We start from the raw sequence: 14,033 nt of genomic DNA on the forward strand, positions 1-14,033 counted from the left end.
CATTACCTTGATAAATTGACAAATGATTTCTATTTAGCTCATAGTGTCATTAAACCTTCTATTAGGAGACCTTTGGTTGGAAATATATATATCTTTCCAGACAATTAGCCTCTGTAAATAAATTATAAAGGACTACAGGAGTATGGCCAAGATCTTTTTTGAAATTGTAAGTCAGCTTTCAGAATGCAGTCTTTACCATCCCTCAATGTAGCTGCCCCTGCCTTACCCCAGACAGTACATGTCTTAATAGCATATATGTCTATTACAGAAACAAAGATCCTTAGATGACAGACTTAATTAAAAACATATACAGCTAAACAGGCAGTCTGAGTTTTGCAAAAACAAGCCGTATAACAAAAATATGAGCTCATAAAAAATACACAGTGATAAATTCATAGTATTTTTAAATAATATTTAAACTTTAGCATATCTTACAGAATACTAAAAACCTGTACATTATAGCTTCATTGATGTATGTGTGGCTGTATCTCTGCATGACTGCATGCTGCAGATGGATAGCCACAAATTCAAGCACCTGCGTGCAGTTCATTTGAGCCTGTCCAATCCTTACAGCATTTTATTATTGCACCTTAATAGTCATTGAATGATTTATGGCTTAAGTAGGTAACATTATCCTTTAAAATTACTTACTGGCTTGGTAAAATGCACAATAACATTAAGCCAAAAGCACCAGTACTGATGCATATTTTATTATCTCAGAATGACATTAGTACTGTAAAAATAGAATTCAATGAATCCCCCTGCCATACACATATATGGTACAGGTGGAACTATCTAGGCATATATACTTAAGGTTTACATGTGCATATGTAGTATAACTTGCCCAGGACAAATTCATGTAGTTTAGCAGAAAGCTTATCTTGACCATAACTGGTTTGAATTGACCTTCATCCTCAGTACCTACACAGTGTGAGCTGAGCTAAACCAGACCTAGGGCTTCAGCTGCCTCTCTGGCCAGACCAGATCGAGTATATACTTACCCAGATATAAATAAAGTGACTTTATTAAATGGAAATAGTCAAAAGTAAATGAAAGCAGAAACCACAACCTTTAGGTTAAGTGAATTGCAGTGACTGCTTTAACTGCATAGTATGAATTAGAGTAACCTTACTAGCATAGATTTTTCAGGCCTAAGACATGTAGCTAACAGCAGCTTTCATGAATAGACAATGTAGCCATAAATGTTAGAAAATACCCATAGTGAAAATTTTATGTCACCTCCACACCCCCTATATGGGGGGGGGTGACTCTAATCCCTGCACCCTTGCTACTTATTACACTGTATTTCAGGGCTGGGGCAACCCTCTTTGCACACATGGGATTTTACCCCTAGCACCCATTCAATTTATTATTATCAAATCTGAGTTCACCACACCTTAGGACAGGAGATGCTCCGATAACAGTTGTGTATGTCAGTCTTGCTACTTATTACAATTAGGGTCACATTTCCTCAAGGCAGGGAGAACTCTTCCCACAGGAACTGTTCCCTTTGCACTCCTGCTACCTATTACAGTCAACTCCAGAGTTGTTGATCCTCAGGGCAGGAAAAAAACACACAGGTATGTGCCACTAGTACATGTGCTGCTTATTATAAGGAACTTTTCAGTTACTGTATATCAGGGCTGGCTGGACAGTATCCTCCCCCCACACACATACACACACGCACACACACACACAAACACACACACACACAATACAAGTTGTGTCCCATGTATGCTGCTACTTAATGTATCTGACCCCAGGGTCACCATACCTCAGGGCATGGAGAACTTCCTAAAAGAGGCTTTGCTCCTGCACTCCTGCATTATATTATTATCAACTCCAGGGTCACTGTACTTCAAATAAGAGACAGAACCATCTCCAGGGTCATTCTTCCTCAGGACATAGAGAACATCTACCAAAGAGCAGGGGCCTCCAGCACCTTGCTACAGATTAACAACTCCAGGGACACTGTGCCTCAGGGTAGGGTAAATGCCCGCACAGGTGCTGTGCCCCTCCACCCTTGCTACCTGTTACTATCAACTCCAGGATCACTACTCCTTAGAGGAGGGTGACCTCCCTTATATATACTGTGACTCTCCACCCTTGCTATTTCTTATTAACAACTCCAGGGTCACTGTACCAATGGGGACAGAAACCTGCCTTTGGTGGATCTTTCATCCATATGACCTAATTTTGGTGATTTGCCAGGTTTGGAATTTAAACAACAGACTGTACAGTACTTGACATTCTCTTACAGGTCCTTCAGCTAATAAATTAGGAGACTTCCTTTACACTTAAGGAAATTTTACTCTCTGCTTGCAACTTGCTTTCAAACATGGCTGAAGTTACACAAGCATTCTCAATTCAATAAAATGTCAATGATGTATACATAGAGCATTCCACCTTTTGGACGTTTTGCTTTTCTCCTTTCCTTTCATTCCATTATTAGCTATTCTTCTATGGTACATTTTTCCATTACAATGAAACCACTGTATGACCTAGCTACCTTTTTAGGCAAAAGGCTCATCCAAGTGCTTTAAAAGAATCGGTGCCTTATGTTACCTAATGACAGTTAGGTAACTACCTTATACTAAATGAAAATTATATAATGCTAAATGTTAAGCTGATATGGATGTACACGTCTGTTTTAATTCCTAAATTAAAAACACTGCCTAAAATCTATGAAATATTAGATGCAAAATAATGTACTCCTATAGGTAAGGGAAGAATACACATATTATTACTAGAAAAAGCATGCAGTTGTGCATTTCAAAATAAGTAATGCAACTAATACATTGCTTAAACATATTTAACATTTTATATCTATTAGACTGTTTATTTTGGTGAGGCAGTGACACAATTTTAATGGGCATAAGTATTTTATAAACTCTATGAATGTATTTGGCAGCTTAGATTGCTTTCTTTTTACATCTATGCAAGTTTTTCATTAATTATTAGTCTTTATTTGTTTTTTATTTATTTATTTTGTATTTGCTTGTATACAGCCTAAGAAATTGTTTCCAGGCAATACAGGGATTCATTATCCTTAATTTTGCTGTACTTATTTATTAACCAAACAGATAAATGGAAGGGGGTTCACAAAGGCAAAATTTAAAATAGACAGAAACAAACTAATAACACATAAGGGGTAGTTGCCCTGAATTTTTTCTGTTAGTCATAAAGTATCCATTTCAAGGGGACTAAAACAGTATCTCTGTCTACCTTGCTTTTAATTTGTTACGCACCTTCACCATTCTCCAATTAAGGGAAAGCATCCTTGCATTACTAGTATGAGGTCTCCTTTATAATGTTCCAGTTGTGTATACAGATTTCGTCATCTTCCTGCTCAATAATACTACCCTTTCAGACTTTAAAATTTCTTTGTAGACTTCGAATCACTCTCAGCACAGTAGTACGTGTTTGTTAATTACTCATGGGCATCTTACCTAAATTAACTGGACAATCAGTGCAAAATTCTTGTAATCACCACCATTCTTTTTACCATGTGAAATAACACTTACCTGTAAACATAGTCCTTTATACCCTGTATTGATAGCAATGTCCCATAAAGGCAAGGATACTATAATAACTTATCAAGTCCAATAAGGTAACCTAATAAATGTAGCCCACACACGCGCACACACACACACCACCACCACAAAGGGAGCAGTTTGCAAAGTTAGTGTAACTCCAGCTTTTCTTACAAGCAGTGTGGCACATGCACTTGGGATCATGCAGGTAGAAAACAGGAAACCTGGGTTTGAATGGCATTACAATCAAATCTTCATAGTATGGGAGCACAAGTCATTATATTTATTTGTGTGATGCTACCAGAGTAGGTTTACTTTATGGGCCTATCTATGATAGCAACGAATATAATCTACTATTACAGCCAGGAAGGGATCACCAATGAAAGCAACATATTCAAAGTACTATCCCGTAGATATCCTAATGCAAATAATTTTCGTAGCATCCCTTACATGAGAAAGCCTGCTGTCTTACACGATAGCTTATGTTACACTTAATAAATATTTTAAAAGCTCCCTCCTTCGCTGAGTTATGTCATGTGGACAGTGCACCTCATGTATGACAGCAAACATTTTTCTTAAGATACCTTTGAATAACACACGCACATAATCTACACTGCAAAATAGCACATGCAATATTCTCTGCAACTTACACATCTTTGGCAGGCAGATTTTTCCCTTCAACGATCCTAAAATATAATGAGGTGTTTCTGGCCATGGCTGTGGCTAGCTGAGCAGACCCGGCAGCAGCTGAAGCAAACTTTGTTCCGTTATTAGTTTACAAATGATGGCTACACAGCCTTCCCTGGTGGGTTACAACAGCAGCAGCCCCCGTCACACCCCCGGTCTCACACGAGGCTGCATTTCGTTAGCATCTGCACAGCCATGTAGCTGAATGCAATGCCTGCACAGCGCAGCTCCGCTGCTTCGTGCCTTCTTTATTTACACGTTAGCTAGCTGCGTGCTCCTCACTGGATTCCCCTGGTGGCTGCTCGTAGCTCCGAGCTGCCCTGCTGATCTGATTATCTTACTTACTGCCCCCGAAACTGCAGAGCGTGTGCATTTCAGACGTTTGGAGACTAGGGCAGCAACTGGGGAAAAAAGTGGCTCTGCTTTCCTGGAACCCTCCCTCTGGCAAATACCTCGTCATGGGGAGGAGTGAAGTGCTGGGGGAAGCTGCTTGCACGTTTTAACAGCATTTAAAAATGAGTCTTTCAGGCTGAAAGGTGGCTGAACAGCTCCAGCTACTAAGGTGGAGGTACAGGTAGTGGCCAGGTACACTTTGCCTGTTTTCTACTTATCAGGCTTAGCGGCTCCCCTGATGGAGTATGTTACCACCTCTATGTGTAAGCAGCGACAGGTGGGGGTCCTTGTTGCAGATAGGTAACTAGTAGTGACCGATTTCTTAAGCCATGGCCAATGATCTCTGCCAGTCACCTTACTAGATGATGCGTCTTGTTTCCATGCCTCGTACGAAACGAGGAAGATTCACACCAATAGGCTAGAATTCTGGTGCACATTGCTTGACAAACTAAAGGAATTCACAATCTCCTAAACGCACACACACGCAAACACAAACTGGCATTGTTATCTATTCCTACGGTTTCCATTTATTCTGCTTATCAAGCGAGCCTGAGGATCCGGAGACACGTTTTAGAGTCTTTTGGAAGCCTATACATTCCAAATTCCGTGCCTAAGGTATAAAGGGTAAGACATACAGGATCAAAAAAGCAATTCTCTTAATGATCTAGCACATCCCTCAAACCTCGTTATTTTGTGTAAAATTAAATGTTATGAGGGGCAGAGATGACCGATTTACAAATTAAGAAATAGCTCTTAGTAACAGTTGACAGGTTTGTAAGACTTTAAGTAAACGAAGCAAAGAAAGCATACAGCTATATGTACCAAGAGAACGATGCTGGATTTATTCTCTGTATATCAAACATTCTGGAAGAAGCAACAGGGCTCAGCTCACTGTAAATGCTATTCTCTCTTTTACAGCTGCATGAAATGAGGTGTTGTACTCTAGTCAAAGATTTGGTAGTCAAGCTCTTGAATCTGGGGACGAGGGGAGGCAGATTTTTATCTGGTGGTGGATGTGCTACTATCCTTTAAATGTGCTTCAAAGTGGAAGAAATGGAATCTTTGCATCCTTGTAAACTCAGAAAAAAACAAGAAGAAAAAACGATGAAGAACAAAATACGGTTTAATGTCTATTAAAGCTATTTGCTGATTAGCTGTCCCCTTTCTTTCTGCTGTCCCCAGCTTTCTTTGTCTGTTCAAGGCAGAACCCCCTTTCATGATTTTGCACACAGCAGCATACTACCTCAAGAAGTGCACCCCAGGACCCTATTGCTATCTTTATGTAATATAACTGCGGTGGTGGTGCTGCGGTAGCGTTGTCGCCTCACAGTAAGATGCTGTTCGGTTTGATTCTCAGTTAGAGCGTCTTCTGTGTGGAGACATGCATGAATGGGCGTACCTTCATTGAAGGTTGTGCGTCAGAGCTGGCAACTCGGTACGTAAAAATCTACTGCCAATCATTAGCGGACCGGAGTTCCGCTGTGGCGACCCCTAACCGGGAAAAAGCCGAAAGACACAAACAAATTTCCTCCAGTATAAGTGAATAGTACCCTTCTAACTACTACCCATGTACCCCTTTTTTCCCTGTCTACCCTTCTGCTTCAACACTTCAACTCCAGTCCTTCCATTTGCTGCCTGTAATGCTATGAATTCAAGCCATATCAACCATGTCTGTGTGTTTTGTGTATTCATATGTGTGTATGTGTATGTGATATGCACACACACACACACACACACACACACACACACACATACACACACATATATATATAGAGAGAGAGAGAAATACATATATGTAGTAACAGTTTAGTATTTCCACTAGTAGAGCCCTTAACTGATAGAGAAAATATAGAGTGAAAGAGCTAGTTATAGGCTTTGATGGAATACCTGATAGAGGGATTATAGACATAACATGGGAGAATGCACTTTAAGCAAGGTATAGGGACTGGTCATTTTATGAGTCACCTCAAACTCAAGTAATAGAAACAGCTGTACACCTGCACCTTTTTATACATTTGTTAACCAGATAAGCCCACTGTTAGAAGTTTTCTTTTTCAGGAATGACCCAGGGGCATTATCCGTCAGAGTCATACATTGTGCAAAAGATAGAAGTAGTTAAATCATGCCTATTGGAAACAACAGATATACAGCTCATGCCCTTAGTCCTCTGTGATAACTGCCACAGTTCCTATTCAAAAAGTCAACTTACCAGAACATCGACTCGCATAACAGCAAGACAAAAACAGTGAGTGCTTAAAACAACAAACTCCTGAAATGGTACATTTCACCTCCTGGAAACTAACCACTTGGCCACCACTGACTGTTGCCCTTTTCTCCACTGTAGTGTGATCTCGGAATTGATATATTTGATATATTTAGGTAGGGGAGTGTGGGGGGAAGCCCCCCAGTCCAGTGGGTTTCATTTATCTATTGTTTTGTTTTTTCCACTCCGGTTTAATGTACATATTATGTTGTTTTCATCAGTGGTGGCCAAATGGTTAGTTTCCCGGAAAACAACATAATGCATAAATTAAACTCACAGTAGTGGAGAAAACAATATTATAGATAAATAAAACCCACCGGACTGGGGGGCTTTGCACCCCACACCTCCCTACCTAAATATCCCAACTCCGAGATTGTGCTACCGTGTAGAAAAGGGCAACAGTCAGTGGTGGCCAAGTGGTTAGTTTTCCAGAGGTAAAATTCGTTGTTCTGGGAGTTTGTTGTTTTAAGCATTCGCTGTTGTTGTCTCGCTCTTATGCGAGCTGATGTTCTGGTAAGTCAACTTTTTGTATGGAAACCACTGACACACCTTTTTTAAGATCAGGTTGAACCAAGTATAGCAGAATTGGTTGAAGTGACATTGCATTGGAGCTTAGAACATTTGGTTGATGGGAGTGCGGTATGGGGTCCTTGACTACCAGTAGAAGTCATGGTAATGGAGATTTGGTATTGCCTGACCGGAAAGTTACTGGTGAAAGTCTTTACCCACTAGTGCAAGCCTTGTGGTAATATTTTTGCAGTGAATGGTCAGTGCATTCTTGAGGAAAAAATTGTTTATGAGGAAGACTGTTTTATGGAAGACTGCATGTTAAGACTGTGAGCCTTGGAAAGTTGTACTTGCACATGATCTTAGAACTACTGTTGAAGTGGATAAATAACTGAACTGTTTACTGTACTGTAAGTGAAATGTCCACTTTATTTTACCTGTCACTATTTTTTTGTTTCATTCCCAGCAAAGTTAGCTGTTGTATTAAATAAAACCTACTGTTTTGCAAGAAATGTGGAGTATCCATTGCCGGAAAACTCTGCATCCAGTGAATATAGCAGGCAGCTGAAACTTCTTGCATCCACTCAAGGTTCTGATTTTTACATTTTTACTGTTGCTACCAAACAGGGTGGCTGATTCCCTTTGGCAAGTGAGAATATTTTTCTTTTTTTATTGTTGCTGTTGTTGCTCATGGCTTTGAGTTCCATTATTTTGGAGTTCCTGCAGCCAGTATACAGTCCAGCTGTCTGTCCTTGTTCCTAATGGGAAGACTACATGATGAGTACCAGGGAACAACCCCTGTAAATGATAGCTGCCTTTGGTGAAGGAGTGATAACAGTAGTAAAGTCACGGTGCAAATAAGGGTCATGCTTCTGCTCAAGCTTCTTAGCACTGCAAAAGGCCTAGATGCCTTCCTGGAAAGGTTTCAAAGAATAGTCAACCAGTAGGGCTGGGACTCTTCCAGTTGGGCACAGATTTTGGCAGCTTACCTCAATGGGGGGGGGCCTCCACCATGCTAACATTGACATATCTAGTTAGGACTGTAGTGATTTTAATAATGTAAAGAAAAGTTTGTTGGTATGGTCAGGCATCACTTCCAAGACTAAAGTCCTTACATTTCATGAATAGACTTTTTCCAGCTGCAAAATGATAATGGCACAACTATTTGAATTAAAACCTGTGGTGAAATTTTGGTAAGGCCCAGAAGGTTTTAAATGCAAGGAAATGATGGAAATATTTTGATAGATAGAATTAAGAAGGTTTTTCCAGCAATCATTAAAAAGTGGGTGTGTTGAGCAGACCCATAAGATGCTGAACGCTTTGTAGCTTTAGTAGAAAAGATATCATATTATGAAAAATATTTTTAAAGAGACATCTGCAAAAGTAGTTGAGAAAACAGTGAATAAAGTGAAGAGAACCATATCACTACCCTATTCTATAGGTGTGGCAAGTCCATATTGCTAAATAATGTAGTGGGGAAACTAAATTAGAAAATAGCACAGAAAAACTAGAGTCAAGAGAGGTTTAAAAGGCTATGGAATGCGATCAATGTTTGACCAAGCTGGTCAAGGCCACATACTATTACTAAGCTACTGCAAAATTGATGAAATGCTTAATTATACAAGATGATAAAAAAACACATAGGCTACTAGACTCTGAAAGCATGATTGCCTTATTAAGGCACAGTTCAGCTGTAAGAAGAAAACATTTTCACCAAAGTCTGCTGAGACAGTATGCATCCTTGAGGAGAAAATAGATCATCAGCTTACACAGGGGGATGTGCATACCCAATCTGGGTAAGTCCTACACCTTGTACCACAGTTCTCTATCTTACACATGAGGTAATACTTTGGAAAGACTTTCCATTTTCAAGGATGTCTAGAAACAGTAGGAAGCGAATAGCAATAAGGAACCCTGTATAAATCATGTAGTAGAATCAAAACTGAATCAGTTCACTGGTTTACAGGATACAGAACCCCCGACACCTGGAAACATAGGAAAGCAGAGGTTCTGTAAGACCATGTGTAAATACAGACACCCTAGGCAAACCAAAGTATGGATAAATTTATCTGCAGAAGAGGGTCCCCCCACCTCTGTGTTTTAGAGACATCAAGCAAAGGATGAGGGCACCATGCACACAAAAAAGGAGATAAGGTTGAAAAAAAACAAACGTGGGTTACAACCACAAGATATAATGAAGGATGATGACCCCCCCCCCAAAAAAAAAACAGACTGGTGATTCAGGTGAAAGGGAAACTAAGGAGTATGCTTTAGAGTACCTTCCTAGGAGAGACATAAAGCATGGAAGTTGTACCTGCCTTAGTATGAAAGGAGGTAGAACCTTCTACCTCCTGAGACAGTTAGTGGGAAGAGAATCCCAGTCTGTTCGAGCCTCCAAATAGGTCAGATAAACCTTAGCAGGACCAATTGGAAGATGAGATTCTGATATATGCCAGAGAAAATAAATGCAGGCTAATTGCGGAATATTCCCTAGATGGATTCTCACCAGTTTATTTCTGTTTTGAAATGTGGAATAACTTTGTCTTTAGGGTGGTTGAGGAGTGAGAGGAAAGCGTTTACCAGTTATGGGTACCCAAGCCATTTAAGCAAACAATCATGAAAATGTCTTTGTAGTCAAATCTGGGGGGGGGGGTAATTTTGGCATGGACGAAACTAAAGCCTGGGTCCTAGCCAGATATCTGAAAGAAAACTGACAATCAGGACAACCAGTAGAAAAATTCTTCAAGGATAGCTCTAACCTGGGTGTCAGGAATAACTTCACTCCAATGCCTAGCACTGAAGTACCATTTGAAAGAATTGCTATGGATACTGTGGGGCCATTAGTCATGTCCAGCAGTGGATATTAGTATATTCTAGTGCTACTCATCCCTACTACCTGCTTCCTGAAAATATTCATCTCATAAAGGATAACTTCAGAGCAGTTGCAAAGTAACTGGTGTTATTTTGCCAAATAAGGATTCTAAAAAAAATCCTAATGGACGAAGGTCACATTCCATGTCCAAAATCATGAAGCACCTTTGTTAAAGCTTCCCAATGAAGCAGTTGAGAATCTCTGTGCATTATTCCAAATGGATGGTGTGTTGGAAAGGTTTAACAGGACCCTGAAATCTATGTTGAGAAAGTTTACTGAAAAAGTCAATAAGACTAGTGCCAGCAATTTCCCTATTTAATTTTGTCTATGCGGGTAGTAGCTCATACCTGTGTGCAGTTCAGTTATTTTGAATTATTATATGGTAGAGGGCCAATATGCTATTGGATATAGTGAAACAAAAGTGATAGGACAAAGAGAGGATACCTTTCAAGAGCACTGTAGAGCATTATACTAATCTGCAGGAAAGTTTAAAGGTAGTGATTCGTATTGTGCAGGAATGCAAGGAGAGGGTGCAAACTAGACAAATGAAGAAACTACAACAGAAATGCTGAGATCAAAAAGTTTCACGTTGGAGACCAGTTTTAGTTCTGGTTCCTACAATTGCAAGCAAATCCCTGTCCAAATGGCAGGGGACCCTATGAGGTATCCGAAAGACAAATTACATTAACTAAAAGATAAAACAAATAGGAAAGAGGTGTAGTTAAAAAAATTCCATACAAATGTCCTAAAGCCCTGGAGTGAGATGCAAGTAACTGTGGTAAACATCAGTATCTGAAGTCAAAGACTGAGTAAGTAAAGTGGATGACTTCCACACCCAGTGTTGTGATAGATGAAACCTTTTCAAAACCATTGAAAGTGCTTGTGGCTGATCAAGTCTGCAGATGACTGCAAACATGGTGCCATCATAAACTCCCAAGAGGACATCAAGATCCTCCAAGATGGCTCGTCCCAAATAAATTGTTTTTTTTAAACCTTCTTTCCCCTTCATGCTGCGGAGCATCTGCTGCTCTGTGTAAGCCCTAGTGGATTTTTCCCTGTGGTTTTCTCCTAACCACAATACAGGCAACACAGGTTTGAGGACCTTAACAGATATCCAGCAACTCTAACTATCGGTCCGGAAGCCACCATTTTAAGCTTAAAATAATACCACTGAACCCTAGTGGATTTTTCCCTGCAGTTTTCTCCTGGCCACAGTACAGGCAACACAGGTTTGAGGACCTTAACAGATACCCTACAACTCTAACTATCGGTCCGGAAGCCACCAATTTTAGCTTAAAATAATACCACTGAACCCTAGTGGATTTTTCCCTATGGTTTTCTACTGGCCATAGTACAGGCAACACAGGTTTGAGGACCTTAACAGATACCCTGCAACTCTAACTATCAGTTTGGAAGCCACCATTTTAAGCTTAAAATAATACCACTAAACCCTAGTGGATTTTTCCCTGCAGTTTTCTCCTGGTCACAGTACAGGCAATACAGGTTTGAGAACCTTAACAGATACCCTGCAACTCTAACTATCGGTCCAGAAGCCACCATTTTAAGCTTAAAATAATACCCCTGAACCTTAGTGGATTTTTCCCTGTGGTTTTCTCCTGGCCACAGTACAGGCAACACAGGTTTGAGGACCTTAACAGATACCCTGCAACTCTATCAGTCAGGAAGCCACCATTTTAAGCTTAAAATAATACCACTGAACCCTAGTGGATTTTTCCCTGCAGTTTTCTCCTGGCCACAGTACAGGCAACACAGGTTTGAGGACCTTAACAGATACCCTGCAACTCTAACTATCAGTCCGGAAGCCACCATTTTAAGCTTAAAATAATACCACTGAAGTATGTGTCCCAGTAAATAACTACTACATAAGCTAATCTTTTAATTAATGCTAGACTTTATAAGCACAACAAGAATTTACAGTGTTTTTGTTTTGCTAGTCGCCACGAAAAGCAGACACCAGCAGCTCCTATCCTTTCTCTTTGGTTACCCACTATCCTCATACTGTTTCTGTCTATATTCTCCTGTTCTGTATTTTACCCTTCCCTGAATTCATTTCTAGCCTCACTCATAATTGCCTTTCCTAGTGCATCTGCCCTATTTTACTGTCTTCAGACTCTTACATATTAAGGTTTTTTTTTTTTACTTTTGTCCTGCTTTTAGCTGCTAGTAATACCTCTCTCTCCCCTCCAAAGCCCCTCTCTATTGTAGCTTATTTTAACCATACAGCACTGGGTTTGCTTCAAGTAAATCTACTTGTGTAGCTTGAGGCCAGTGTCCTTTTGTAAGCTTACTTCTGCTCATATTTTATTTCTTTTTATTTTATTTCTGGTGACTATACCTTTAGAAACTTTATACCCTTGTCTCTCAAGCTAGTTTTTCACTATATTTTTCTGATTGTTTCTATGACTTCATCTTGACCAGGGTGTTAGTTCTCTGCCCTTCACACTGGCTCACTTCGTTACCCTACCCCCATTCCCACCCACCCCATTACAATTACCTTTATACCTAACTATCCCTCCCCTTCCTGCCCCACTAGCCACTACAATTCCACATCCTGCCTATTGCCACAACCACCTTACTAATCTGTCAATCTTATCAACACCACTTTCTCTATACCACTCTCTCTCTCTACCCACTCTATCTGACCATATTTTATTCCAACATGTATTATTTTCTAATATCTTCTACACTACTCCTTATTCTCTCTATCTCCACATCTTACCACTCCAATCTCTCTGACCCACTCCTATGTTCACCAACTTCTCACTCATACAACATATATCCAACTACTTCATCTTTTACTATCTCCCCTAATCTCTTTACTACCTCTACCTCAAGTCTATATAAACTATCCATAATACAGGTTTTTAAACCTTCCCACAAAGCTAAGTCAAAACTATACAAACTCAATCTATCATCTACTACACACTCTCCCCTCACTAAAAACCTACTTTGTTCTGGAGATATCCATCCCAACCCTGGCCCCTCTTCTCTCCCCAAAACTACCTCTACACTGCCCCATCTTACTCCTCTAACAGTCACCAACCTCAGTCACAACAATCATCTCCATCCAAATACTTAACTATTTACTCATTGAATATTCAGAGTCTAGCAAATAAAGTCACTGAGCTGCACTCATGGATAGCTCTCAATGCCCTTCACATCTTCTCCCTATCTGAAACCTGGCTCAAGCCACAAATCTAAAATAGTGAAATACTCTGACCAGGTTATAATATCTTCCGATCTGATAGACCTGTAAAAAAAGGTGGTGGCGTGGCCATCCTCTACTCAAACATTCTTAACCTCTCACCATACCCTTCCCCGATTCCTGACTTCCTCCCAGTTGAAATCATCATCTTTAACTGCCATCTGAATCCCCATAAAAAATTTGCAATTGCCTCTATCTACCTTCCTCCTGGTAACAATCTGCCCATTCTTGAAAACATCCTATCCTGGTTCTCCCACAACATACCATATGAGACACTTACCCTTGGTGATGTCAACATTAATTGGTCCAAACTCACAACTGACTCCCCCCAACACAGTATCCACCTACACGGCTTCCACCAACTTATAACATCTGCCACTTGCTTCCAAAAAAATTCCACTTCCAGCTCCATCATATCTTACCAATTCCCCCCACCAATACCACAATCCCACCAGCTTACCTGACTCCCTCAGTGATCATCTCCCTACCACCATCTTAAGACACTACTCCCATATTCCTAAACCCCACCTTATCAAAGACTGTTGAAAACTA

The 14,033-nt window shown here is 40.2% G+C and overlaps 1 protein-coding gene across 1 annotated transcript in view; it reads right to left on the reverse strand.

The window, feature by feature from the left end:
• RASAL1 (RAS protein activator like 1) overlaps window positions 1-4,882 on the reverse strand; it is a 1,855,221-nt gene extending 1,850,339 nt beyond the window's left edge. The window contains exon 1 of the mRNA XM_044068436.1: window positions 4,184-4,882. Coding sequence (XP_043924371.1) covers window positions 4,184-4,248 — 65 coding nt within the window. The 5' untranslated portion in view covers window positions 4,249-4,882. The remainder of the gene's footprint in view (window positions 1-4,183) is intronic.
• Window positions 4,883-14,033: the final 9,151 nt, after the last annotated feature.

The sequence above is a fragment of the Protopterus annectens genome, chromosome 4.part0 (assembly GCF_019279795.1).
Source record: "Protopterus annectens isolate FY-2018-M chromosome 4.part0, PAN1.0, whole genome shotgun sequence".
In the NCBI taxonomy this organism is placed as follows: Eukaryota; Metazoa; Chordata; order Ceratodontiformes; family Protopteridae; genus Protopterus; species Protopterus annectens.